The sequence below is a fragment of the Scyliorhinus torazame genome, chromosome 21, assembly GCF_047496885.1.
Source record: "Scyliorhinus torazame isolate Kashiwa2021f chromosome 21, sScyTor2.1, whole genome shotgun sequence".
NCBI lineage: Eukaryota > Metazoa > Chordata > Chondrichthyes > Carcharhiniformes > Scyliorhinidae > Scyliorhinus > Scyliorhinus torazame.
In genome coordinates, this window is record NC_092727.1 from 112,908,953 (window position 1) to 112,934,701 (window position 25,749).

At 49.5% G+C, this 25,749-nt stretch overlaps 1 protein-coding gene across 2 annotated transcripts in view; it reads left to right on the top strand.

Annotated features, from left to right (window-relative positions):
* The window catches only part of aarsd1 (alanyl-tRNA synthetase domain containing 1), a 111,350-nt gene that overhangs the window by 34,680 nt on the left and 50,921 nt on the right, over positions 1–25,749 (top strand). Inside the window, exon 1 of one of the 2 annotated variants that reach the window (XM_072487284.1) lies at positions 24,545–24,676. The exons of the other annotated variant lie outside the window; for it this stretch is intronic. Coding sequence (XP_072343385.1) covers positions 24,638–24,676 — 39 coding nt within the window. The 5' untranslated portion in view covers positions 24,545–24,637. Of the gene's footprint in view, positions 1–24,544; positions 24,677–25,749 lie in introns of those variants that run through there. 2 annotated transcript variants of the gene reach the window in all.

A 25,749-nucleotide genomic window follows, 5' to 3' on the forward strand; every position in this document is an offset into this window, starting at 1 on the left:
TGAATTCAATAAATCTGATTATTTGTGGACTGAATGGTGAACGCTTTAATAACCCAACTGGCCATCAATGTGCCTGGTTGGAACTACTTGCAGTTGACTCATTTACTGGGCGTGATCTACCGGCCGCATTGCGCCCGAAAGGTGTGGCGGCTCCTAGATGCCAGGTGATCCCTCTTCCGGAATCTTCTTGGCTTGCCACGCCTCAGGGAATCTGTGGTGTTCTGCTATCTCAATCCTATTATATCTATAAGACTAGGGGCACAATCAATAAGCCTTGCCATGCCACCGTGCCAAGATTAGCAGTCCAGTAACATCACAATGCTCCCCGAAACATGTTGGCCTGCCATAAAGCAGGCCTATGATTCAGTTTAAACTTCTCCGGAGCACTTTCAGTACTTCACTGTTAAAATAAATGTCTTGTAAGAATGGTATGAATGAATTCTCAGTGGCAATATTCATTTCTTCCATGGGGTAGGAAAGCATTCACATCCCAGCTGTGACTTTGACAGTGATACATTGAAACATAGAAAGTAGGAGCAGTAGGAGGCCATTCGGCCCCTCGAGCCCGCTCCGCCATTCATTATGGTCATGGCTGATCATCCAACTCAATAGCCTAATCCCGCCTTCCCTCCATATCCTTTGATCCTTTTTGCCCCAAGTGCGATATCAAACTGCTTCTTGAAAACATATGTTTTGGTCTCAACTACTTCCTGGGGTAACAATACCTGTGGTAACAATACCTGTGGTAACAATACCTTTGAGAAAGTCAGTTGCTGCTTGTTGGCTATGTTAACATTGAGGCAATGTTGATGAGTGAAGCTTCTATTTTGAGATACTTAAAATTTAAACAGTTGCCCAAATATCAAGGATGGGGATTATTTTAAAAACATATTTTATTCCAAACACAATCAGTAGCATACACATACAGCAGCCCATTATATAAAAATTGCTTATTGTCACAAGTAGGCTTCAGATGAAGTTACTGTGAAAAGCCCCTAGTCGTCACATTCCGCCGCCTGTTCGGGGAGGCCGGTACGGGAATTGAACCCGCGCTGCTGGCCTGCCTTCGTCTGCTTTAAAAGCCAGGTCTTTAGCCCTGTGCTAAACCAAACGTGATTCAAACAGTTTGCCAATTGTAATAATAATCGCTTATTGTCACAAGTAGGCTTCAATGAAGTTACTGTGAAAAGCCCTCGTCGCCACATTCCGGCGCCTGTCCGGGGAGGCCGGTACGGGAATTTAACCCGTACTGCTGGAATTGTTCTGCACTACAAGCCAGCTGTTTAGTCCACTGTGCTAAACCAACCCCTTTTTTCTCCCCGAAACCCCCTCAACATCCCCACAACCCACCCCTCCCCGCTGACGACAAATGGATCTTGAGGACAGCATCCTCACCCCCACTACCTCTGACAGGGTCTTGAAAATCGCTACCCAGAAACCTCCCGAGCTTTGTACGTCCCCAGAACATATGAGCGTGGTTCACCAGTCCCCTGCCGCATCTCTCACATACGTCCTCCACCTCTGCGAAAAATCCACTCACATGGGCCTGAGTCCTATGAGCCCTATATGGCACCTTGAATTGTATAAGGCTCATCAGAGTACAGGATGGGGCGGCACAGTGGTTAGCACTGCTGCCTCATGGCGCCGACGACCCAGGTTTGATCCCTGCCCCAGGTCACTGTCTCACATTCTCCCCAAGTCTGCATTGGTCTCACCCCCACAACCTAAAGATGTGCAGGGTAGGTGGATTGGCCGCGCTAAATTGTCCCTTAATTGGGCACTTTAAATTTTTTTTTTAATTCTAGCACAGGATGAGATCGAATTGATCCAGTGCATTGTTTCACACCAGGCCCCCACCCAAGCTCAATCCCCAGTTCTTCCTCCCATTTCCTCTTTATCTCCTACATTGGCGCCTCCTCCATCTCCATCAACCACCCGCAAATATCCACAATCCGCCCCTCCTCCAGCTCATCAAAGGGATGGGAATTTCTTTGCTCGGCAAGAAAGCAGCCTTGGGGACAGCTAGCTTGCTCATGAGTGGCGGTAGGAGGCTGAATCTATTTTAAAGGTTGGGTCACGTGTAGATGGCAACAGGGCAGATGGATAAAGTGGTTAAGAAGGCATTTGGTATACTTGCCTTTATTAGCTGAGGCACAGAGTTTAAGAGCAGGGGGGTTATGCTGGAACTGTATAAAACATGGGTTAGGGCAGCATGGTGGCACAGTGGTTAGCACTGCTGCCTAGGGCGCTGAGGATCCAGGTTCGATCCTGGCCCCGGGTCACTGTCTGTGTGGAGTTTGCACATTCTCCCCGTGTCTGCGTGGGTTTCACCCCCACAACCCAAAAATGTGCAGGTTGGGTGGCTTGGCCATGCTAAATTGCCCCTTAATTAAAAATGAAAATTAGGTAGTCTAAAGTTTTTTTTAAACGTTGCTTCGGCCACAGGTAGAGTATTGTGTGCAGTTCTGGAATGCGCATTATAGGAGGGATGTGTTAGTACTGGAAAGGGTGCAGAGGAGACTGACCAGTATATTGCCTGGGCTGGAGAGTTTTAGTTCTGAAAAATGATTGGATAGACCAGGCTAGTTTAATTCGGGGCAGAGGAGACAGAGGGACGACATGATTGAGATGTATAAAATTATGAGGGGTATAGATAGAGTAGACAGGAAGAAACCTTTTCCCTTGGTGAATAAATATTTAAGGTATGGGGCAGGAGGTTCAGAGGGAATGTGAGAGTCTTTTCATAGAATTTACAGTGCAGAAGGAGGCCATTCGGCCCATCGAGTCTGCACAGGCTCTTGGAAAGAGCACCCTACCCAAGGTCCACACCTCCACCCTATCCCCATAATCCAGTAAACCCACCCAACACTAAGGGCAATTTTGGACACTATGGTCAATTTATCATGGCCAATCCACCTAACCCGCACATCTTTGGACTGGGAGGAAACCGGAGCATCCGGAGGAACCCCACGCACACACGGGGAGAATGTGCCGACTCAGCACAGACAGTGACCCAAGCCGGGAATCGAACCTGGGACCCTGGAGCTGTGAAGCAATTGTGCTATCCACAATGCTACTGTGCTGGTGGGACTATGGAACTCACTGCCTGGTGAGAAGGGTGATAGGGGCAGAGACCCTCATAACATTTTAGATGTGCACTTGTGATGCCAGGGATTCAATGCTCTGGGCCGAGTGCTTGAAAATGAGATTAGAATACTTAGGTGGTTCTTTCTGACTGGCGCTGATGCGATGGGCCAAAGTGCCTTTCCTGTGCTGTAGCCCTTTATGATACAATGACTTTGAGGCTGATTTTCTGCTCATCCTCAGAAGAAAGCTTTAAACCCACCGACAGGGCTTCTCTGGTGGTCTGGTCAGGCTCGTACCATCGGAACACCTACTGGTTACCTGGTTACAGCTTCAGGGCTTATTGAAGAAATAGGAGATAAATTTGGATAAAAGTATAGGACTCGTGTCTTTTTTTAAAAAATATTTTGATTCTCCTTTTTCACATTTTCTCCCAAATTTACACCCACCAACAATAAACAATAATCAGTATCAAATATGTCAACCCCCGCATCAATAACAACGATCCCATCTCCCACCAAACCCCAAACATTAGCCCGCATGTTCACATAAACAACTGCCAAAAAGGAATCTGGAATCACCCATAGTCGCCATTAACACACACAGCCTCCCTCCCCTCAACCCTCCCGCCCCCCTCCAACTAATGTTCGAAGTTATCCAGTTTTTAAAAGTGCATAATGAATAATGTCCATGAATTGTAGAACCCCTCCATCCTTCCCCTCAGTTCAAACTTAACCTTCTCAAGAGTCAAGAATTCCAACAGGTCCCCCCCGCCACGCCAGGGCACAGGGTGGCGAGGTTTCTCTCCAACCCATCAGGATCCGCCTTCGGGCGATCAATGAGGCGAAGGCTACAACATCTGCCTCCGCACACGCACCTGGCTGGTCCGACACCCCGACTATGGCCTCCCGGGGGCCAGGGTCCAGTTTCACGTGCACCACTTTAGAAATTACCCTAAAACCCTCCTTCCAGTAATCCTCCAGCTTTGGACAGGACCAAAACATATGAACGTGATTAGCGGGCCCCTTCCCCACAATGTTCACACACATCTTCTACTCCTTCAAAGAATCGGCTCATCCTCGCCCTCATGAGGTGTGCTCTGTATACCACCTTCAGCTGTATCAGCCCCAACCTCGCGCACGAGGTGGAGGCATTCACTCTCCGGAGCACCTCACACCAGAACCCCTCCTCCATACACTCTCCCAACTCTTCCTCCCACTTTGATTTGATCCCTTCCAGTGGTGCCTTCTCCTCTTCCAAAATAGCTCCGTAAACCGCATCCACTACCCCCTTCTCCAGTCCCCCTGTCGTCCGCCCCTCCTCCAGCAATGTGGAGGCCGGCTCCACCAGGAAGTTCTGTCTCTCCTTTCTGGCACAATCTTGAACCTGCATGTATCTAAACATTTCCCCCTGCTCCAGCCCATACTTCGCTCCCAGCTCCTTCAATCCTGCAAACCGACCCCTACGAAACAAATCTTTTAGTGTCTTAATCCCCTTCTCCTCCCATTTCTGAAAATTTCCATCCCACTTCCCTGGCTAGGACTCTTGTCTGACTCAAGCCCAACACCTCATATGCATGAAGAAACAAACATTTTATACCCATGACTCAAGAGACACAGGGAACTGATTTCCCCATTCTATTTTGACCAATTTCTTTGCCAAGCTCCCAAGCAGGTTTCATTCATGACGCAGGAGCTGAGGTTTTAAAAGCCTGCCTCCTCCCCAATCCCACCATGAGGTTGTACTTTGTCTTTCATTTGCATGTTCAACATTTTCTGCTTCTCTACATATTAATTTTGCATAAATTCTCTGTTTCTAGGATGAGTCTCTGGACAGCATTTAAGGTAAGCTGAAGAAAAACTGTAAAGTATAACACTATTGCTAGCATGAATTCCAGTGGTCTTGCTGCAGCAACCCCACTGGGGCAGTGTAATTACAGCTTGACAAGTTTAAGATCATAAGACCTTAAGAAACAAGAACAGAAGTAGGCCATTCAGCCCTTTGAGCCTGCTCGGCCATTTTATAAGATCGGGACTGATCTAACACTCACTAAGTTCACTTTCCTGACTTCTCTCCATAATCCTTAATTCCCCTTCTGATTAAAAACATATCAATCTCAGAATTGAAACTGTTCAAGGACTCGGCCTCCACAGCTTCCTGGGGTAAAGAATTCCAAAGATTCGCATTTAGCTGTGTGTTTCCCGGCGCTCGCATTGCCGAGAAACACATGGCTATTCAGCGCGACTCGTGTTTTATAAGAGGCCTGAACGGGGACCGGTGAGGCCGAAGTTGCGCATAGGCCCGTTTTGTACAATGGGAAACTTCGCTCGCCGGAACTCCCCAGTGTAGCGAGAGATCAGGACGCCATTTAAAAATGGTGTCCTGGTCTCCGAGGCCCCCAAAGCAATCCCCGACCTCCCCCCAGACCGAATGCAGTATGGGAGGGTCTCTGGATCCCCCACATGGCACCCCCAGCCCAATCACATGTGCAAAGAAAATGCAGCTTGGCAGTGCCAACGTGGCAGTGCCACCTGGGCACCATAGCAGTGCCAGGTTGGCACCCATGTTGCATTGCCAAGGTGCCAGGCCGGCACTTCTAGGGTGCCCAGGTGGCACCAGCAGTGCCAGGGCACCACCCTGCCCAAAGAGCATGCAATCCACTGGGAGACTGCCACGAGTGTCATTCCGTTTGGTCCCCATTTGTGGAGATCAATTTTTAATAATTTTTTTTCTAAAAATATACTTTATTCATAAAATATATCATAAACATGACAGAACATTTCGATCAATGCTGAACGGCGCCTGCCCGAGGTATCCGAGGCGAAGGGGATGAATCCCAAAGCATCAAGTACCTTGGGAATCTGCACATTGGAGTGAGACTTACTGTCTCGCTCTAATATGCAGATTTGCCAAACAGTTATCCCCCCGCAATGGGCGGGATTTGCATCGTAATGTTTTGTGAGATCGCACTGTATCTTGCGAGTAGTGTGCGCCGGATAGATCCCATGAGCGGGGTCTCCCTGCTTTTATCGACCATGCTGCGCCGCACCGCGGTGAGCTGCTTTTCCGGCACAGCGTGGTCATTGGATCGCACCCTTACGGCGGGATTCTCCTGCCCCGTCTGCCCGGCGACCGGAGAATCCCGCCCGAGATCAATGGAGTTCTCCATTGTACGCGGCTCGCCCATGGCATTCTTGAGGCAGGAGGGGTGGGAGAATCCAGCCCTTAGCCTCAAAATGGGAGAATTCTGTACAGAAATGAAATTTAATAATGTTTTTTGTTCTAAAAATAAACTTTGGAAGCCATGAAGAGGCCTTTTTTGGGGAGGAGGGGAGAAGAAAGCACAGTTAGCAAAACGCCTGGAATTGTAACCAGTGCTTGCACTCAAAATACAAAAATACAAACAAGCAGTAAGCTGAGAAAAGAGTTGTAAAGTTATCAAAACTCATCGTAAACATTAATAAGGCTAATTCCAGACAAGGGCAGACAGAGCCTGTGAAATTCCTCTTGAGGATAATTATCTGTGAGTCACCACCAAGTGATCTCAACTAACCCACACAAACTCTCCTCCAAGCCCAACTGTATTAAAGTGGAGATAAAGATGAATTAGAAAAATGCTAAAAAATTGGCTTAAACTTTTGTCTGTTTCCCTACCCAAACTGCAGAAATCACAGTGCTTTTATTGAATACAAGAGACTACCCGTAATTTTTGAATGTTTCTATGGAAGTGATTTTGTGCCTGCGTTCGCTGTCAGTGAGAATAGCGATGCGGGCGCAAAATACCGTGAGAGCTGGAAGATGAAATTCTCTCCGGCGAGAAACTTGTTGGCCAATATCCCCCACCCCTCGTCAGTGACATAACGAGGGCAGGAACGTCATTTAAATATATTTTTCTGAATTTGCATATTATTTTTTTGTTTTTGTTTTTAAGTTTAGAATACCCAATTCATTTTCCGAATTAAGGGGCAATTTAGCGTGGCCAATCCAACTACCCTGCACATCTTTGGGTTGTGGGGGCAAAACCCACGCCAACACGGGGAGAATGTGCAAACTCCACACGGACCGTGACCCAGGGCCGGGATCAATCCTGGGGCCTCAGTGCCGTGAGGCAGCAGTGCTAACCACTGAGCCACCGTGCTGCCGAATTTGCGTACTATTAAAGACCAACCTGTCATATGAGCCCCCCCCCCCCCGCACTGAATATTCAAACTGAATATTTAAAAAAATAATTTAGAGAACCCAATTCATTTTTTCCAATTAAGGGGCAATTTAGCGTGGTCAATCCACCTACCCTGCACATCTTTGGGTTTTCGGGGCGCAAACCACGCAAACACGGGGAGAATGTGCAAATGCCGCAAGGACAGTGGGACAGTGACACAGAGCTGGGTTCAAACCTGGGACCTCGGCGCCATGTGCTAACCACTGCGCCACCATGCTGCCCGCTCAAACTGAATATATATATATTTTTAAAAATATATTTATTAAAGTTTTTTAACACAAATTTTCTCCCTTACAAACAATAACCCCCCCCCCCCCATAACAAAATAACAAGAAATCGCACAGAGCAAGATTTATACATGGTAAAATGATATGTTTACATAGCTTTGTACACTGGCTCCCGCACGTGCCAGTTTCCCCAACCCTTCATGTTATCTCTTGCTCATCCACCCTCCCAGGCAATCCCCCATTCCCCCTCCCCCCCCCCTCCCCCCCCCCCCCCGCCCCCTCCCAGGACGTCCCCCCCCTAGGTTGCTGCTGCTGCTGACCGACCTTCCTCTAACGCTCCGCGAGATAGTCTAGGAACGGTTGCCACCGCCTGTAGAACCCCTGCGCAGACCCTCTCAAGGCAAACTTAATCCTCTGCAGCTTTATGAACCCAGTCATATCATTTATCCAGGCCTCCACGCTGGGGGGCTTCGCCTCCTTCCACATTAGCAAGATCCTTCGCCGGGCTACTAGGGACGCAAAGGCCAGAATGCCGGCCTCTTTCGCCTCCTGCACTCCCGGCTCGTCCACTGCTCCAAATATTGCTAGCCCCCAGCTTGGCTTGACCCGGACTTTCACCACCTGTGATATTGCTCCCGCCACTCCTCTCCAGAACCCCTCCAGTGCCGGGCATGACCAAAACATATGGACATGGTTCGCCGGGCTCCCTGAGCACCTTCCACATCTGTCCTCCACCCCAAAGAACCTACTCAACCTTGCCCCCATCAAGTGCGCTCTGTGATTAAATTGTATCAGGCTAAGTCTGGCACACGAGGAAGAGGAATTAACCCTACCTAGGGCATCAGCCCACAGACCTTCCTCAATCTCCTCCCCCAGCTCCTCCTCCCATTTACCCTTCAGCTCCTCTACCAGCGCTTCCCCCTCTTTCATCTCCTGGTGTATTGCCGATACCTTGCCCTCCCCGACCCATACACCCGAGATCACCCTGTCTTGAATTTCTTGCGCCGGGAGCAACGGGAATTCCCTCACCTGTCGCCTCACAAACGCCCTCACCTGCATATATCTATCAAACTGAATACTGACAGGTTGGCATTGGCAGGTTGGAGGTGGCACTGGCAGGTTGGAGTTGGCACTGGCAGGTTGGAGTTGGCACTGGCAGGTTGACAGTGCCAGCCTGTGCCAAACCTCCCCCACCCCTGATTTGTTTGGTCAGAGTGACTCAAGATCTGTTCTGAAAACCTGGCAGTGGATCTGGAGAGATACAGGCCGGTTTTCAGTCAGAGCCTGACAGCCTGACAAATTATGGGAAAATTCCGCCCCATGTATCTGTCAATAACTAAAAAGATATTGGCAGGGAGCAGAAATTTGGTCATATTATTCATTTTACAAAGCATTTACTTGGTCTGATTTATAGACAATGGCAATTCTGAACAGCCTTTTCATTTACTTTCAAACAATTCCAGAGTTGTCAGAGGCGGTCAGCAACAGCACGAAACTGGAAGAATCAACAAAAGGATTCCAAGGCTCTGGCAGAGCCAATAATGTGAATGCCATCAATTCTTGCGTTGAACCTATTGTGAAAGTGTTTCCTCTCAATAAGAGCTACTGAGCATTGGCAGATTGACTGGGTTTTTTTCCTGGTTAAATTATTGGATGCCTTTAAGGTATAAGAGAAAATGTTAAAATTCAGATGGATTAGTTCATGTCCTGCAATTGCTTCTATATCTGGCACCTGAGTTGTACTGCACTAGGCTAATAAAGGTACTTTTCAGAAAAGCTTACCCAGCGAAAGGTGTATTTTTTGAAAGGATATTCCGATACAAAAATAACTGACTAGGAATCATTTGGATTGATAATTCTTGGGTGCTGATGCTTTTAGTATTCACAATGGGTAAGATTCAATTGGAGGCCTAAAACTGATTATAACAAAGACAAATTGAGAATCGTGAATTCAATATACTTCAGAAAGTCAATTTTGTTTTACCACCCATAACCGGAAAGGATTTTTAAAAAAAAATTGAGAGTACCCAATTCATTTTTACCAATTAAGGGGCAATTTAGCGTTGCCAATCCACCTAGCTTGCTCATTTTTGGGTTGTGGGGCGAAATCCACGCAAACACGGAGGATTATTTGATTTCCCCCTTTATAAGCGGAGTTGTACTTTCCACACCCTTCAGTATTGGGGTGTCTCATTCCTTATTAATAACCCCACAGCAAACTCTCAATGAGGTCGCATAAGCAGGTTGGTTTATTTTACGCCCAGCCAAAATGCGGGAAGAGGTTTCGCAATGTCCGCCCCTTTTTGCATTCACACAATAAAAGAGGGGTAATGGAAAGAAAAGGGCTTCAAGGGAAAGACCGTGATAAAAATAAGGATCATGGTTTCACATGAGTCCAGTATAAGTCAATGTCCAATGAGGGTTCTTTCAGGTGGTTTTGTCTGACAGAATTCCTGGTCTTGGACCTCGGAACTTGGTTGGGGATTGAGTCCGTTGAAGATGCAGCAAAGTATTCTTGTATCCTGGAAAATAGTTCAGTCTGTAGGCGAAATAAGAACTAGGAGCAGGAGTAGGCCATCTGGCCCTTAAATACCAGATTCTTCCTGGAGATCAGGATCGGAATTCTCTGGTGGTCAGGATTCACGGCGGCGTGGGGGTGGTTTCTCAAGGGAAATCCCATTGACAAGCGAGAGGATAGAATCCCGCCACCAGCAAATGACACCCAACAGAGAAACACGTGGCTGGGCAACCGGAAAATCCCACCCCTGACTTTGACGGAGATGGAGATCAAAGGCAGGCTGCTAGCCTAGACTCCGGCAGTCTCAATGGAGGTTAAAATGCAACTGAAGATAAAACCTTATGAGCAATTCTATTTCTCAGTTAAAGCCTCCGATTATAACCACATCATTTCTCCTGGATGCTTCTCTAATCTCTATCTTTATACATTGCCCATTGTCCGCAGGTCATTAGATAACTTTCATCAGAGTCTTGTCTTTTTACTGTTCCTGCGTTCTATCTGGACTGTTCCCCTACCTGTTTACCCTTACTTTTTTCCACTCTCTCCACTACTTTGATGTTGCCTTTGATCGAATGTTGCTATTGCTCCCCCTTTCCCCAGTTTCTGAAGATTCTATAGCCTGGGATACTAAGTTTGTGGCCAGGTCTCTGTTACGGCCAATACATTATATCCTTCTTTTGCTTCACATCCATTTGACTTATTTCTTATAATATGTGCATTTGTGTATAGAACCCCAGTTTGGGTAACTTACCCTCCCTTATCCATATATGAATATATATTTCTGACATCTTTGACCTATTGCTCGATTGGTTACTAATGTTCTGCATATTGTTAGAGACAACAACAACTACATATATTTATATTATTGTAATAATACATCTCACAGAAGTAATTTGTCTTTAAAATAAATTTAGAGCACCCAATTCCTTTTTTATTATCCAATTAAGGGGCAATTTTAGCATGGCCAATCCACCTAGCCTGTACATCTTTGGGTTGTAGGGGTGAGACCCACGGAAGCGTGGCGAGAATGCGAAAACTCCATACGGACAGTGACCCGGGACCGGGATTGAAACCGGGTCCTCGGCGCCGTGAGGCAGCAGTGCTAACCACTGTGCCACCGTGCTGCCTTCTGTTCTGGGCCAGGGTTTAGAGAACTCCGAAGTATATCATAGAGTTCACCTAACCTACAACTGTTCATAGATTTTGGTTATGAGGAGCACAGTGGCCTACTCTTCAGGGGCAAAATTCTCCCCCAACGGCGCGATGTCCGCCGACTGGCGCCCAAATCGGCGCCAATCAGACGGGCATCGCGCCGCCCCAAAGGTGCGGAATGCTCCGCATCTTTGGCGGCCTAGCCCCAACATTGAGGGGCTAGGCCGACGCCGGAGGAATTTCCGCCCCGCCAGCTGGCGGAAATGGCGTTTGTTGCCCCGCCAGCTGGCGCGGAAATGCGGCGCTTGCGCGGGAGCGTCAGCGGCCGCTGACAGTTTCCCGGCGCATGCGTGGGAGCGTCAGCGGCCGCTGAAAGTTTCCCGCGCATGCGCAGTGGGGAGAGTCTCTTCCGCCTCCGCCATGGTGGAGGCCGTGGCGGAAGGGAAAGAGTGCCCCCACAGCACAGGCCCGCCCGCGGATCGGTGGGCCCCGATCGCGGGCCAGGCCACCGTGGGGGCACCCCCCGGGGTCAGATCGCCCCCCCCCAGGACCCCGGAGCCCGCCCATGCCGCCTGGTCCTGCCGGTAAATACCAGGTTTAATTTACGCCGGCGGGACAGGCAATTTCTGGGCGGGACTTCGGCCCATTCGGGCCGGAGAATTGAGCGGGGGGTCCCGCCAACCGGCGTGGCCCGATTCCCGCCCCCGCCCAATCTCCGGTACCGGAAACTTCGGCGGGGGCGGGATTCACAGCAGCCAACGGCCATTCTCCGACCCGGCGGGGGGTCGGAGAATGACGCCCCAGGTGTTATGGAACAGAGTCCTTAAGCACTTTAAATCAAAAAACAAAGCTTATTCTACAAATTCAGTTAAAATTTTATAAACACACACAATAAGCATTTTTATCAACTACAAACATACATCCCCCCCACACAGCTACAGTTCTCTAGAAGAATATACCCCTCAATAACTTCCCTTTCAACTGTCTCAATTTGATAGTAACATCCAAGACCAGTAAAACACCGTTTTAATAAAACAGTGGGTTTGAATTATTTACAGAAAACAGGTATCACTATTAAATTGTCAAGTGATCTGGACATCTTTTAACATATGGGGCGAAATTCTCCCCCAACGGCGCGATGTCCGCCGACTGGCGCACAAATTGGCGCCAATCAGACGGGCATCGTGCCGCCCCAAAGGTGTGGAATGCTCCGCATCTTTGGGGGCCGAGCCCCAACATTGAGGGGCTAGGCCGACGCCAGAGGGATTTCCGCCCCGGCAGCTGGCGGAAATGGCGTTTGTTGCCCCGCCAGCTGGCGCGGAAATGCGGCGCATGCGCGGGAGCGTCAGCGGCCGCTGACAGTTTCCCGCGCATGCGCAGTGGGGAGAGTCACTTCCGCCTCCGCCATGGTGGAGGCCGTGGCGGAGGCGGAAGGGAAAGAGTGCCCCCACGGCACAGGCCCGCCCGCGGATCGGTGGGCCCCTGATCGCGGGCCAGGCCACCGTGGGGGCACCCCCCGGGGTCAGATCACCCCGTGCCCCCCCCAGGACCCCGGAGCCCGCCCACGCCACCTGGTCCCGCCGGTAAATACCAGGTTTAATTTACGCCGGCGGGACAGGCAATTTCTGGGCGAGACTTCGGCCCATCCGGGCCGGAGAATTGAGCGGGGGGTCCCGCCAACCGGCACGGCCCGATTCCCGCCCCTGCCCAATCTCCGGTACCGGAGACTTGGGCGGGAGCGGGATTCACGGCGGCCAACGGCCATTCTCCAACCCGACGGGGGGTCGGAGAATGACGCCCATGGAGAGAGAGACCAAAATAAACCTCCTTTGTATGAATGCAGCTCCCAACTGTCTAAACCGAAAGTAAAACATAGAGCCACAAACAGCTCCCAGCTCAAAACGAAAGTAAGAGACAGAACAACAGCCCAGCTCCACCCACGCAATGACATCACTGAAGCTATTTGATAAACACACATTTCTTAAAGGGACATTCCCTTGACACCTCTCAGGAGTAATAAAGCAAAACGTGACACCTAAGATATTATTAGGCAGATGGCCACCAGCTTGGTCAAAGAGAAAGGTTATGGAAAAGTTGTTGACTTGTCATTTAGCAGTGCAGAACATGAGTATTGCTGAAAAATGAGAAATGTTTTCAAAGCTTTTCCTCTTGAACTTATCAGGATTGTTCACAAGAGATGACCGCACTGTAAGAGGGAACAATAATTTTCTACTATCTGAGAAGAGAGTGTCTATCGGTTAAAAAAATAAAGCCCACTTGCCAACTAATCAGCGCTCTCTTCTCAGGCAGTATAAATTGTTGTTCCCCATTAGAGTGTGTTAATTTCCTGAAAGAACTAACCTCATGAGTACAAGGTGAAAGGTTTTGATAGCATGTCTCTTTTTAACGGCAATACCAAAAAGCTTTAAGGAGGGAAGAGAGGTAGCGTGCTAAGGAGGTTTGGAGAGGGAATTCAAATGCTTGGTGCCCAGGTAGCCAATGGTGTTGCCACAAGTGGTGGAGAAAATAAAATCGGGGATGCTCAGGAGGCCAGAATTGCATAAATACAGATATCTCGGAGGTTTGCAGGGTTGGAGGAGTTCACAGAGATAGGGGCGGGATTCTCCGACCCCGCAGAGCGGAGAATCGGCGCCATTGGCGCCGGCGTGGTTCGCGCGGCCGGCCCACCGATTGCCCGGCCCAGATGGGCTGAGCGGCCATAAGAAAAGAGCCGAGTCCCGCCCGTGCTGTTCTAACCTGCTCTGGGCCGGTGGGACCTTGGCGTGTAAGGGTCGGGTGGCGGCCTTTGGTGGGGGGAGGGGGGTTCCGACCATGGGGGGGCCTCCGATGTGGCCTGGCCCGCGATCGAGGCCCACCGATCGGCGGGCCGGCCACTGTGGCAGGGGTGCCTCTTTTCCTACGCGCCGGCATCTGTAGTCCTGCGCCATGTTGCGTCGGGGCAGATGCGTTGCAGGAGGCCACTGCGCATGCACACGTTGGTGCCGGTTCCACTGCGCATGTCCTCGTTGGCGCCGGCGCAACTGCGCATGCACGGATCCCGCAGCACACAGTTCGTGCCAGGATCTGCAGCTGGAGCGGCGCGAACCGCTCCAGCGTCATGCTGGCCCCCTGGAGGGGCCGGAATTAGTCGTGGCAGCGGCCCGTTCACATTCTGCCGCTTGATTGGAGAATCCTGCCCAGGTAGAGGTGAGACAATGAAAAGACTTGAAAATAAGGGTGACAATTTTATGCTGAGTCACTGTTTGACCAGGAACTGATTAATTTTTTTTATCACTCCTACTTTATTCTTAATGGGTATTTTATTATTTCTTCCTGTAATCTTTTTGTTCTTGGAATATTTCAACCAGCTTTATCTCATTTTGTACTCTGCCCATCAAGCAATCCAGAAATGAATACATTCTGGCCATAGACATGAAAGGGTTGTGCACCTTTTATAGATTAATACCTCTAGTTTCATTTGTTTTAATTGTATTTGTTTCAAATTATCCATTATTTCCAAGAAGGAATTAGGGTGACAGGCAGTAGCTTTGATGTTCGTATATGGGCGGCACGGTAGCACAGTGGTTAGCACTGTTGCTTCACAGCGCCAGGGACCCGGGCTTGATTCCCAGGTTGGGTCACTGTCTGTGCAGAGTCTGCACATTCTCCCCGTGTCAGCTGCTCTACACCAGGCTAGAAAGTCAAGGATCTTAAACAAAGGGATCGGTGTGGAAACCACACAAAAGGGTTTAACACCTTTTCATTAACTTCAACTACGCAATCAAAGCACTGTCCAAGATCTATAAGAAAAATCACTTATAATCTTTTATTAGTGTCACAAGTAGGTTTACATTAATACTGCGATGAAGTTACTGTGAAAATCCCCTAGTCGCCTTACTACAGCGCCTGCTCGGGTACATTGAGGGAGAATTCAGAATGTCCAATTCACCTAACAAGCACGTCTTTCGGGACTTGTGGGAAGAAACCGGAGAACCCGGAGGAAACCCACGTAGACATGGGGAGAATGTGCAGGCTCTGCACAGACAGTGACCCAAGCCGGGTATCGAAGCTGGGTCCTGGCGCTGTGAAGCAACAATGCTAACCACTGTGCAACCGTGCAGATCAGGAATAAGAAGGGTGCAATCACCATGTTGGGGGTTTACAACAGGCCTCCCAACAGCCCAGTGGGAGTTAGAGGAGCATATATGTAGACTGGTTTTTGAAAGATGTAAAAACAACAGGGTTGATGTGGTGGGTGATGTTAACTTCTCCTGCACTGACTGGGACTCACATAGTGCTAGAGGCTTTGATGGGGCAGAATTTGTAAGGAGCATCTAGGTGGGTTTCTTGAAACAATATGTAAATAATTCAACTAGGGAAGGGGCTGTACAAGACCTGGTATTGGGGAATGAGTCCGGCCAAGTGATCAATGTTTCAGTAGGGGAGCATTTCGGGAGCAGTGACCATAATTCCGTAAGTTTTAAGGTACTCGTGGAGAAGGATAAGAGTAGTCCTTGGTGAAGGTGCTAAATTGGGGGAAGGCTAATTACAATAATATTAGGCAGGAACTAAAGAATTTAGATTGGGGGTGGCTATTTGAGAGTAAATCAGCATCTGACATGTGGGAATCTTTCAAACATCAGTTGATTAGAATTCAAGACTGGCATGTTGCTGTGAAGTGGAAGGATAAGTATGGAAAGTTTCGGGAACCTTGGATAACGAGGGACATTGTAAGCCTCGTCAAAACGAAAAAGGAAAAAGGAAGCATTTCTAAGGTCTAGAAGACTGAGAATAGACAAAGTCCTTGAAGAACATAAAGAAAGTAGGAAGGAACTTAAGCAAGGAGTTAGGAGGATTAAAAGCGGAAATGAAAAGTCCTTGGTGATCAGGATTAAACAGAATCCCAAGGCATTTTACACGTATGTAAAGAGCAAGAGGGTAGGCAGGGAATGGGTTGACCCACCGAAGGACAAAGGAGGGAATATATGCTTGGAGCCAGAGAAAATGGGTGAGATACTAAATTAGTACTTTGCATCAGTATTCACCAAAGAGAAGGACTTGGGGGATGATGAATCTAGGGCAGGTGGTGTAGATATTCTGGGTCATGTCAATATCAAAAAGGAGTAGGTGTTGGGCGTGTTAAAAAGCAGTAAGGTAGGTACGTCCCTAGGGCCTGATGGGATCTACCCTAGAATACTCAGGGAGACAAGGGAGGAAATTGCTGGGGCCTTGACAAATCTCTTTGTATCCTCATTGGCTACAGGTTTAAAAAAGGAGGTAAACAAAATGCGGGTAACTATAGGCTGGTTAGCTTAACGTCTGTAGTGGGAAAAATGCTTGAATCTATCATCAAGGAAGAAATATCGAGACATCTGGATAGAAATTGTCCCATTGGGCAGACACAACATGGGTTCATAAAAGGCAGGTCATTTTTAACTAATTTATTGGAATTCGTGGAGGACATTACGTGCGCGGTGGACAACAGGGAACTGGTGGATGTGGCATATCTGGATTTCCAGAAGGCATTCAACAATGTGCCACACAAAAGGCTGCTGCATAAGATAAAGGTGCACGGTGTTATGGGTAATGTATTAGCATGGATAGATGATTGGTTAACTAACAGAAAGCAAAGAGTGGGGATAAATGGGTGTTTTCTGGTTGGTAATCAGTGGCTAGAGATGTGCCTCAGGGATCAGTGTTGGGACCACAATTGTTTAAAATTGACATTGATGGTTTGGATTTGGGGACTAAATGCAATGTTCACAGACGACATTAAGATGTTGGTAGAGCAAAGTGTGCAGAGGACACTGAAAGCCTGCAGAGGGATATAGGTACTTTGATTGAGTGGACAAGGGTTTGGCAGATGGAGTACAATGTTGGTAAATGTGAGGTCATCCATTTTGGTAGGAATAACAGCAAAATGGACTATTATTTAAATAGTAAAAAATGCGGCATGCTGGGTGACTTGTGCATGAATCGCAAAAAGTTGTTTTGCAGGTGCAGCAGGTAATTAAGAAGACAAATGGAATTTAATCCTTCACTGCTAGAGGGATGGAGTTTAAAACAGGGAGGTTATGTTGCAGCTGTATAGGGTGCTGGTGAGGGCATACCTGAAGTACCGTGTACAGTTTTGGTCTCCTTACTTGAGAAAGGATGTCCTGGCACTGGAGGTTGTGCAGAGGAGATCCACTAGGTTGATTCCGGAGTTGAGAGGATTGGCTTATGAAGAGAGACTGAGTAGACTGGGACTGTACTCATTGGAATTTAGAAGAATGTGGAGGGGGGAGTCTTATGGAAACATTTAAAATTATAAAGTGAGTAGATAGGATAGAAGCTGGGAGGTTGTTCCCACTGGCGGATGAAACTAGAACTTAGGGGCATAGCCTCAAAATAAGGGGGAGGAGATTTAGGACTGAGTTGAGGAGGAACTTCTTCACCCAAAGGGTTGTGAATCTGTGGAATTCTCTGCCCTGAAGCAGTTGAGGCTACCTCGTTGAATGTTTTTAAGTCAAAGATATATAGATTTTTGAACAGTAAAAGAATTAAGGGTTATGGTGAGTGGGCGGGTAAGTGGAGCTGAGTCCACAAAAAGATCAGCCATGATCTTATTTAATGGCGGAGCAGGCTCGAGGGGCCAGATGGCCTACTCTTGCTCCTAGTTCTTATGTTCTTATGTGTAAATTGAGAGTGGTGTATACTCAGTGAGACCTTGGTGTCATTGTGCGTCAGTCACTGAAAGTAAGCACGTTGGTACAGCAAATAAGGCAAATGGTATGTTGGCCTTCATAGTGAGAAGATTTGAGTATAGGAATAGAGATCTTTAGAAAGGGTAGAGTGGGTTAGGATGGAGGAGGAATCTTGTAAGGGGTCTAGTTTGTGGGCTATGGTGACGGCAGCATTGCCAATGGCTCTGAGTAGGTATTCAGGGAGCCCAGTGGTGCAGTCCATGGTGAAGCTATGGAATCAGCTGAGGAAGCATTTTAGAGTGGAAGGGATATCGGTGCTAGCGCCGCTGTGCTAGAATCATGGGTTTGAGCTGGGGGGATGGATAGTGTATACAGGAAGTGGAGGGAAGTGGGGCTGGTCAAGGTGAGGGATTTGTATTTGGAGGAAGGGTTCGCCAGTCTGGAGGAGCTCAGGGAGAGGGTAGAGCTGCCGAGGGGTAGTGAGTTCAGGTATCTACAGGTTAGGAACTTTGCACGAAAGGTCTGGAAGGGGTTCCCTAGATTGCCGGGATACACCCTGCTGGAGCGACTGCTGCTTCCGGATGTGGAAGGGGAGGGAAGAATTAGGGATATATATAAGTGGCTGGGGGAGCAGGGAGGTGAGCGGGTGGTGATGTTCAAGGAGAAATGGGAAGCGGAGTTGGGAATGGAGATCAATTGGGGAGTATGGAGTGAGGCACTGCGAAGGGTAAACGGGACCTCTTCTTGTGCAAGGATGAGCCTGATACAGTTTAAGGTGGTGCACAGGGTGCATATGACTCGGGCGAGAATGAGTGGTTTCTTTCAGGGGGTAGCAGATGAGTGTGAGAGGTGTGGACAGGGGAGATTCTGAAAGAATGATCTCGATGGTGGGGGAACATTCAGGACTACTCTGCAGCTCAGCTCCTACCTGGACCGGTTTTTATGATACTGAATTAACTAGCCCGCTGAAGGGCCCCACCCTTCAGCGGGGGAGCTCGTACTCCACGAGGAGATTAATCGGATCATCCCCGTGGGTCTCATGGGGTTATAACACTAAACATCAGAAAATTCCACATGATATTTCCTGAATCTGGAGAAATTCCGTCTCAATTAAGTGTGGATTTGCATTATGAGCTTAGGCTTCAAGCTTCATTTACACCATAACAGCACTTCAGTGTGAATCATAGATCATAGAATTTACAGTGCAGAAGGAGGCCATTCGGCCCATCGAGTCTGCACCGGCTCTTGGAAAGAGCACCCTACCCAAGGTCCACATCTCCACCCTATCCCCATAACCCAGTAAACCCACCCAACACTAAGGGCAATTTTGGACACTATGGGCAATTTAGCATGGCCAATCCACCTAACCCGCACATCTTTGGACTGTGGGAGGAAACCGGAGCACCCGGAGGAAACCCACGCACACACGGGGAGGATGTGCAGACTCCGCACAGACAGTGACCCAAGTCAGGAATCGAACCTGGGACCCTGGAGCTGTGAAGCAATTGTGCTATCAACAATGCTTCAAAGCCACTTTGCACCAATGTGACAGCTGCGGTGTAAATGCAGCCTGATTTTTTTTTTGTTTCTATGAAAAGGACCAAGATACTTGAATCCACGCTAAGAAAGTTTAAGATTGTTGGAACCAGCTCCTTGAGACTATGGTCTACATGAATATGCTTGAAATCTGTCTCAGACTCAATCTTCCACTGGATGACTTAACTACTCGACAAGAGTTTGTGGACAAGACATCATTCGGGAATGAGGGCCTAAGTACCATCAGCTACATTTTCTGTTTTGCAACTTGAATCTTTTCTTTTTTGATGCTCCACTATATTCCCCGATAATTCCACTTGCTGGCACCATTTCTCAGCAGGAAATTCGATGCTGCTCCTGCACACTGGTGAAAGCCGGCGGGGGTGGTGGTGGTGGGGGAACGGCAGGATAGAGTTCCAAGTCAGGGTGTTGTGTGTCTTGGAGGGAATCTGCAGCTGGTGGAGTTCCCATGCGTCTGCTGCCCTTATCCTTCTATGTGGTAGAGGTCGCAGATTTGGAAGGTGCTGTCAAAGGAGCATTGGCAAGATGCTGCAGTGCATCTTGTAGGCAGTACACACTGCTGTCACTTTGCATCGGTGGTTGAGGGAGTCAATGTTTAAGGTGGTGTGCAAGGTGTCGATCAAACGAGCTGCTTTGTCGTGGGTGATGTCAAGTTTTTTGAATGTTGTTGCAGCTGCACTCATTCAGACAAGTGCAGACGGTACCACACTCCTAACTTGTGCCTTGGTGGACAGGCTTTGGAGAGTCAGGGCGTGAGTTAATCATGGTTGTGTATTGTACGGCTAGGATTGCAATGTTTTCAGCAAATGTGCTGAGCATGTAATTGTAAACTGGAAATTTTTGACATCTCCGTATGCATAAACCTAATAGAAGGCGGAAAAAAGCTATTCACACGTGGCAATTGCAATTACTTGTGTTTATGGCAGTAACCTTCACAACACTAATTGCACACACACCCCATGTGGGGAATTGCCATGACTCAGATTTGAACCTCTGCTTCCAGCCATGCTGCTCGTTCGTGCTGTTGACACAGTTGTGAAAAGAATAAACACAAACGTACATGCCTGTGTCGTCACCTTTCACAACAAGTAGCTTTCAAAATTCTCCTGGCCTGGATTTAACAATTAATTTACACCATTTAAGGTGGAATGTAATTGAGATTGCAGCTGGAATAATTCATACATTATCTGTGCCTTGTGCCAGTTCCCTGAGGAATAATTCTTTCCCTCCCCCGGGACCAAGCTCTGCCAACAAAACTAACGGTTGATCGTTGCTAAGCCTCTGTAGGCACTGTCTGCAGGCAGATAGGTTATCAACATTCTTGTTTGCATCGTCACTACTGTTGGAGATATTAGCCTCGATATTAATCCCCCCCACTCAAAAATGCTTGCAGGAATAGGTGACAATGACACTAGTGGGACACTACATGTTAATGAAACTCTTTGCTAGGTTACAGTAACGCTACGCTTTCTGTATCCTATGAGATGCTGTTTATCAGCATCAAAATATCATGGAAGTTAAAAAATTAAAGAAAAACTGTGAACAGGTTCCCAACCTGTACATGCCATTTTGAGGGTGCTGGGTTTTGAGGAGTCGGAATGTCTGGCTGTTGAGGGGTGGGAAACTTCATCAAAACATTTAAATTGAACTCCCACACTGGAATTAAAAGCTTAGATTAAATTTTCTAGTTGCCGTGTGAAGGTAGGCAGCAGTGAAAGGGATTGATTTCTGGCACTACAAGTTGTAGTGCCTTTTTAGCAGCACTCCTTGTGGGCCAGGAAAAGAAGTGCGCCTCCAACCCTTTATCCCTAAGCTGATTACAGTCTCTCTCCCTGCTGCAATGGCCAACCACTCCCTCTTTCCACAACTGGTCCTGATGGCTTCTCTCCCAATGTCACAATCAGGGTTAGCCATTTCGGCAGCAGCTGCAGCCATTTCGGCAGCAGCTGCAGGAGGCCACACATCTCAGCTTAATAAAGCCTCGATTACTCTCTACTCTCGTCTCGTCGTAATTGACAGTGCATCAATTTATTAAGCTGAGATTTTACAACGATGGATCTCCGCATCAAGCCAGATCGCCTGCAGCTGCACCCTCAAGCAGATAACGCCAAGTTGGCCTTCGCACATTGGCTAGCTTGCTTCGAAGCCTACATCGGATCTGCGACAGACCCACCCTCAGAGGCACAGAAGCTCCAGATCCTGTATACACGGCTGAGCTCCGATATCTTTCCCCTCATCTGGGACGCGCCTACCGACGCTGAGGCCATGGCGCAACTGAAAGAGAACTACACCCAGCAGACCAACAAACTCTACGCCAGGCACCACCTGACCACGCGGCATCAACTCCCCGGTGAGTCTGTGGAAGATTTCTGGCGTGCATTGCACGCCCTGGTGAGGGACTGCGATTTCCAGGCCGTTTCGGCGGTTGAACATTCCGAACTCCTAATCAGGGACGCTTTCGTTACGGGCATAGGGTCGGCGTACATCCGGCAGCGCCTCTTAGAAGGGGCTACCCTCGACCTCGCGGTGACCAAGAAACTCGAGATCTCACTGACGGTCAGCTCCCGTAATGTACAAGCGTATGCCCCCGACCGCACGGCGCCCCCTCCTGGACATTGTGGACCACACCAGCGAACACCTTCAACCATATCAAGGCCGGCATCGCCAAGGCCACGATGCACGCGGTCGACGAGACACTCCCCTTCCAAGTCGAGAGCGATGCATCAGACGTCACTCTAGCCGCCACCCCCCAACCAGGCAGGCAGGCCCGTGGCATTCTTTTCACGCACCCTCCATGCCTCTGAAATTCGGCACTCCTCCGTCGAAGAGGAGGCCCAAGCCATCGTAGAAGCTGTGCAGCATTGGAGGCATTATCTGGCCGGCAGGAGATTCACTCTCCTCACTGACCAATGGTCGGTTGCCTTCATGTTCAATAACACACAGCGGGGCAAGATCAAAAATGATAAAATCTTGAGGTGGAGGATCGAGCTCTCCACCTACAATTACGAGATTTTGTATCGCCCCGGTAAGCTCAACGAGCCCTGTGATGTCCTCTCCCGAGATACATGTGCCAGCACACAATTGGACCAACTCTGGACCCTACACGACGCTCTCTGTCACCCAGTTCTTTCACTTCATAAAGTCCCGCAATCTGCCCTACTCCATTGAGGAGGTCAGGGCTATCACCAGAGACTGCCAGGTCTGCGCGGAGTGCAAACCGCACATCTACCGGCCAGACCGCGTGCATCTAGTGAAGGCCTCCCGTCCCTTTAAACGCCTCAGCATGGATTTCAAAGGGCCCCTCCCCTCCACCGACTGAAACATGTACTTCCTTAACGTGGTCGACGAATACTCCAGATTCCCCTTCGTCGTCCCATGCCCTGATATGACGTCTGCTACCGCCATCAAAGCACTCAACACCATCTTCGCTCTGTTCGGTTTCCCCACTGACATCCACAGCGACCGGGGATCCTCATTTATGAACGATGAGCTGTGTCAGTACCTGCTCAGCAGGACGACCAGCTACAATCCCCGGGGAAATGGGCAGGTGGAGTGGGAGAATGGGACGGTCTGGAAGGCCGTCCAGCTGGCCCTACAGTCCAAACATCTCCCGGTCTCCCGCTGGCAGGAGGTCCTCCCGATGCCCTTCACTCCATCCAATCGCTACTTTGCACTGCAACTAATGCAACCCCCCATGAACGTCATCTTGCCTTCCCCAGGAAGTCCACCTCCGGGGTTTCGCTCCCAACGTGGCTGGCAGTTCTCCTCCGAAAACACGTGCGGCTCCACAAGACGGACCTGTTGGTCGAGAGGGTACAGCTACTCCATGCAAACCCACAGTACGCCTACATGGCGTACCCCGACGGCCGCCAAGACACAATCTCCCTCAGGGACCTGGCACCAGCTGGGTCCCTCCCCCCCCCCTGCCCCGGCGCCACCCTTCCTCCCCCCAGCGCACCCCACCACAGCCCCCGCTCCAGGACGATCCGTCCTCCCCTTGGTCCCACCCGGGGATGAAGATGAGGTCTACATGCTCCCGGAGGCACCGGCGCCTGAGCCGATGCCTGCATCACCACTGGGACTGCGGCACTCACAACGGAGGATCAAGGCACCCGATCGGCTGAATTGTGAACTTTCCCAAAATGTTTACCTGAAAATGCATGTAAATAGTTTTCCACCCTTGCCGCTGGACTCTGTTTTTAACAGGGGGTGAATGTGGTGGTCACCACTGTTGTATATATCACATACGAGATGTAATACGGTAAGGCATCTGTACTACAGGTACGGGAGTAGATCCCTGCCTGCTGGCTCCGGCCAGTAGGCGGAGTATAAATGTGTGTGCTCACCGAGCTGCAGCCATTTTGGCAGTAGCTGCAGGAGGCCACACATCTCAGCCTAATAAAGACTTGATTACTCTCTACTCTCGTCGTAATTGATAGTGCATCAGGATTTATGTGTTCTGTGGTACATGCAGTCTGGGAATTGTAGTTTGGGGGAACACTGAAAATGGGAAGTAAAAGGAGTCCCATGAGCAAATTTCACTGGGATTTGGGGGGGGAGGGGTGTCAAAGAACCCCCCATCCCCAGGCGCCGGAACGTGGCGACTAGAGGCTTTTCACAGAAACTTCATTGCAATGTTAATGTAAGCGTACCTGTGACAATAAAGATTTTTAAAAAAGAACTAAAATTTTCCTTGATACAGAGTAAGGCGAAAAGTTTGATTTGAAGCCTTGCCCCTATCTCTCAGAACTCCCTCAGTCTCAAATCTCCTTTTGCACATTATGGTCTTCAGACATTTTGGTCAGCCCTCTTCGCGACTCCTTTTTTTTGGCCCTGTGACCACTTTTCTCAGATGATACATTTCTGTGAAATTAGAGATGAAAAACACTGCACCGAGGAAGAACAGAGCCAAAACCATTCCTGGCTACCATGTTGCAGGCACAAAGAATTTCTAGCAGGACATTTGTGGAGGCAACGTTATATTTAGGAAATAGACTTTTAAAATAAAACGCCTTTCAGTTTAGCACAGCAATGATCACAGCGCCACTCAGTGATGTTGCGACCAGCAGCTAAAACGCGCTTTTGTTATGTCCCACGGGCCGCTCCATACTCCCCCAGAGCGCATGCTCCTGGACCTGTTGCAGGGCCAGAGAGACGATTTTATTTATTTTCTGTGTAATTAGAAGCTGACGCCATGGCTTTCCAGTGTCAGAAACACAGCTACATGAAGGAGGTAGGAACTACTCCCCGCGGTGGGGAGGTAAATACCACGTTCACCCCCCCCACGTTCACCCCCCCCACTTTCACCCCCCCACTTTCACCCCCCCCACTTTCACCCCCCCCACTTTCACCCCCCCCCACTTTCACCCCCCCCCCACTTTCACCCCCCCCCCCCCACTTTCACCCCCCCACTTTCACCCCCCCCACTTTCACCCCCCCCACTTTCACCCCCCCCACTTTCACCCCCCCCCCACTTTCACCCCCCCCCCACTTTCACCCCCCCCCCACTTTCACCCCCCCCACTTTCGCCCCCCCCACTTTCGCCCCCCCCACTTTCGCCCCCCCCACTTTCGCCCCCCCCCACTTTCGCCCCCCTCCACTTTCGCCCCCCCCCACTTTCGCCCCCCCCCACTTTCGCCCCCCCCCACTTTCGCCCCCCCCACTTTCCCCCCCCCCACTTTCGCCCCCCCCACTTTCGCCCCCCCCACTTTCGCCCCCCCCACTTTCGCCCCCCCCACTTTCGCCCCCCCCACTTTCGCCCCCCCCATTTTCGCCCCCCCCATTTTCGCCCCCCCACTTTCGCCCCCCCACTTTCGCCCCCCCCACTTTCGCCCCCCCCACTTTCGCCCCCCCCACTTTCGCCCCCCCCACTTTCGCCCCCCCCACTTTCGCCCCCCCCCACTTTCGCCCCCCCCACTTTCGCCCCCCCCCTTTCTCCCCCCCCTTTCTTCCTCCCCCCCACTTTCTTCTTCCTCCCCCCCACTTTCTTCTTCCTCCCCCCCCCACTTTCTTCTTCCTCCCCCCCACTTTCTTCTTCCTCCCCCCCACTTTCTTCTCCCCCCCCCCCCCCCCCCCAGCTGTTTGCAGGCAGCCCGTGTGGTTCTGAAAGATGTCTTTCCCAGGAGGATTGTAGACCTATGACATTTTTCCGTCAAGCCCTCTGAAAGCTGACCCAAGTTTTAAGGGATTAATCCTGGACCTTGGAATGTGCCAGATTGCAGCTCAGATTAAAAATGTATTCTGAGATGCTGTTTTCATTCTCCAGTACAAGTGAAATATAGCATGTATTTTTGCATTTTTACATGA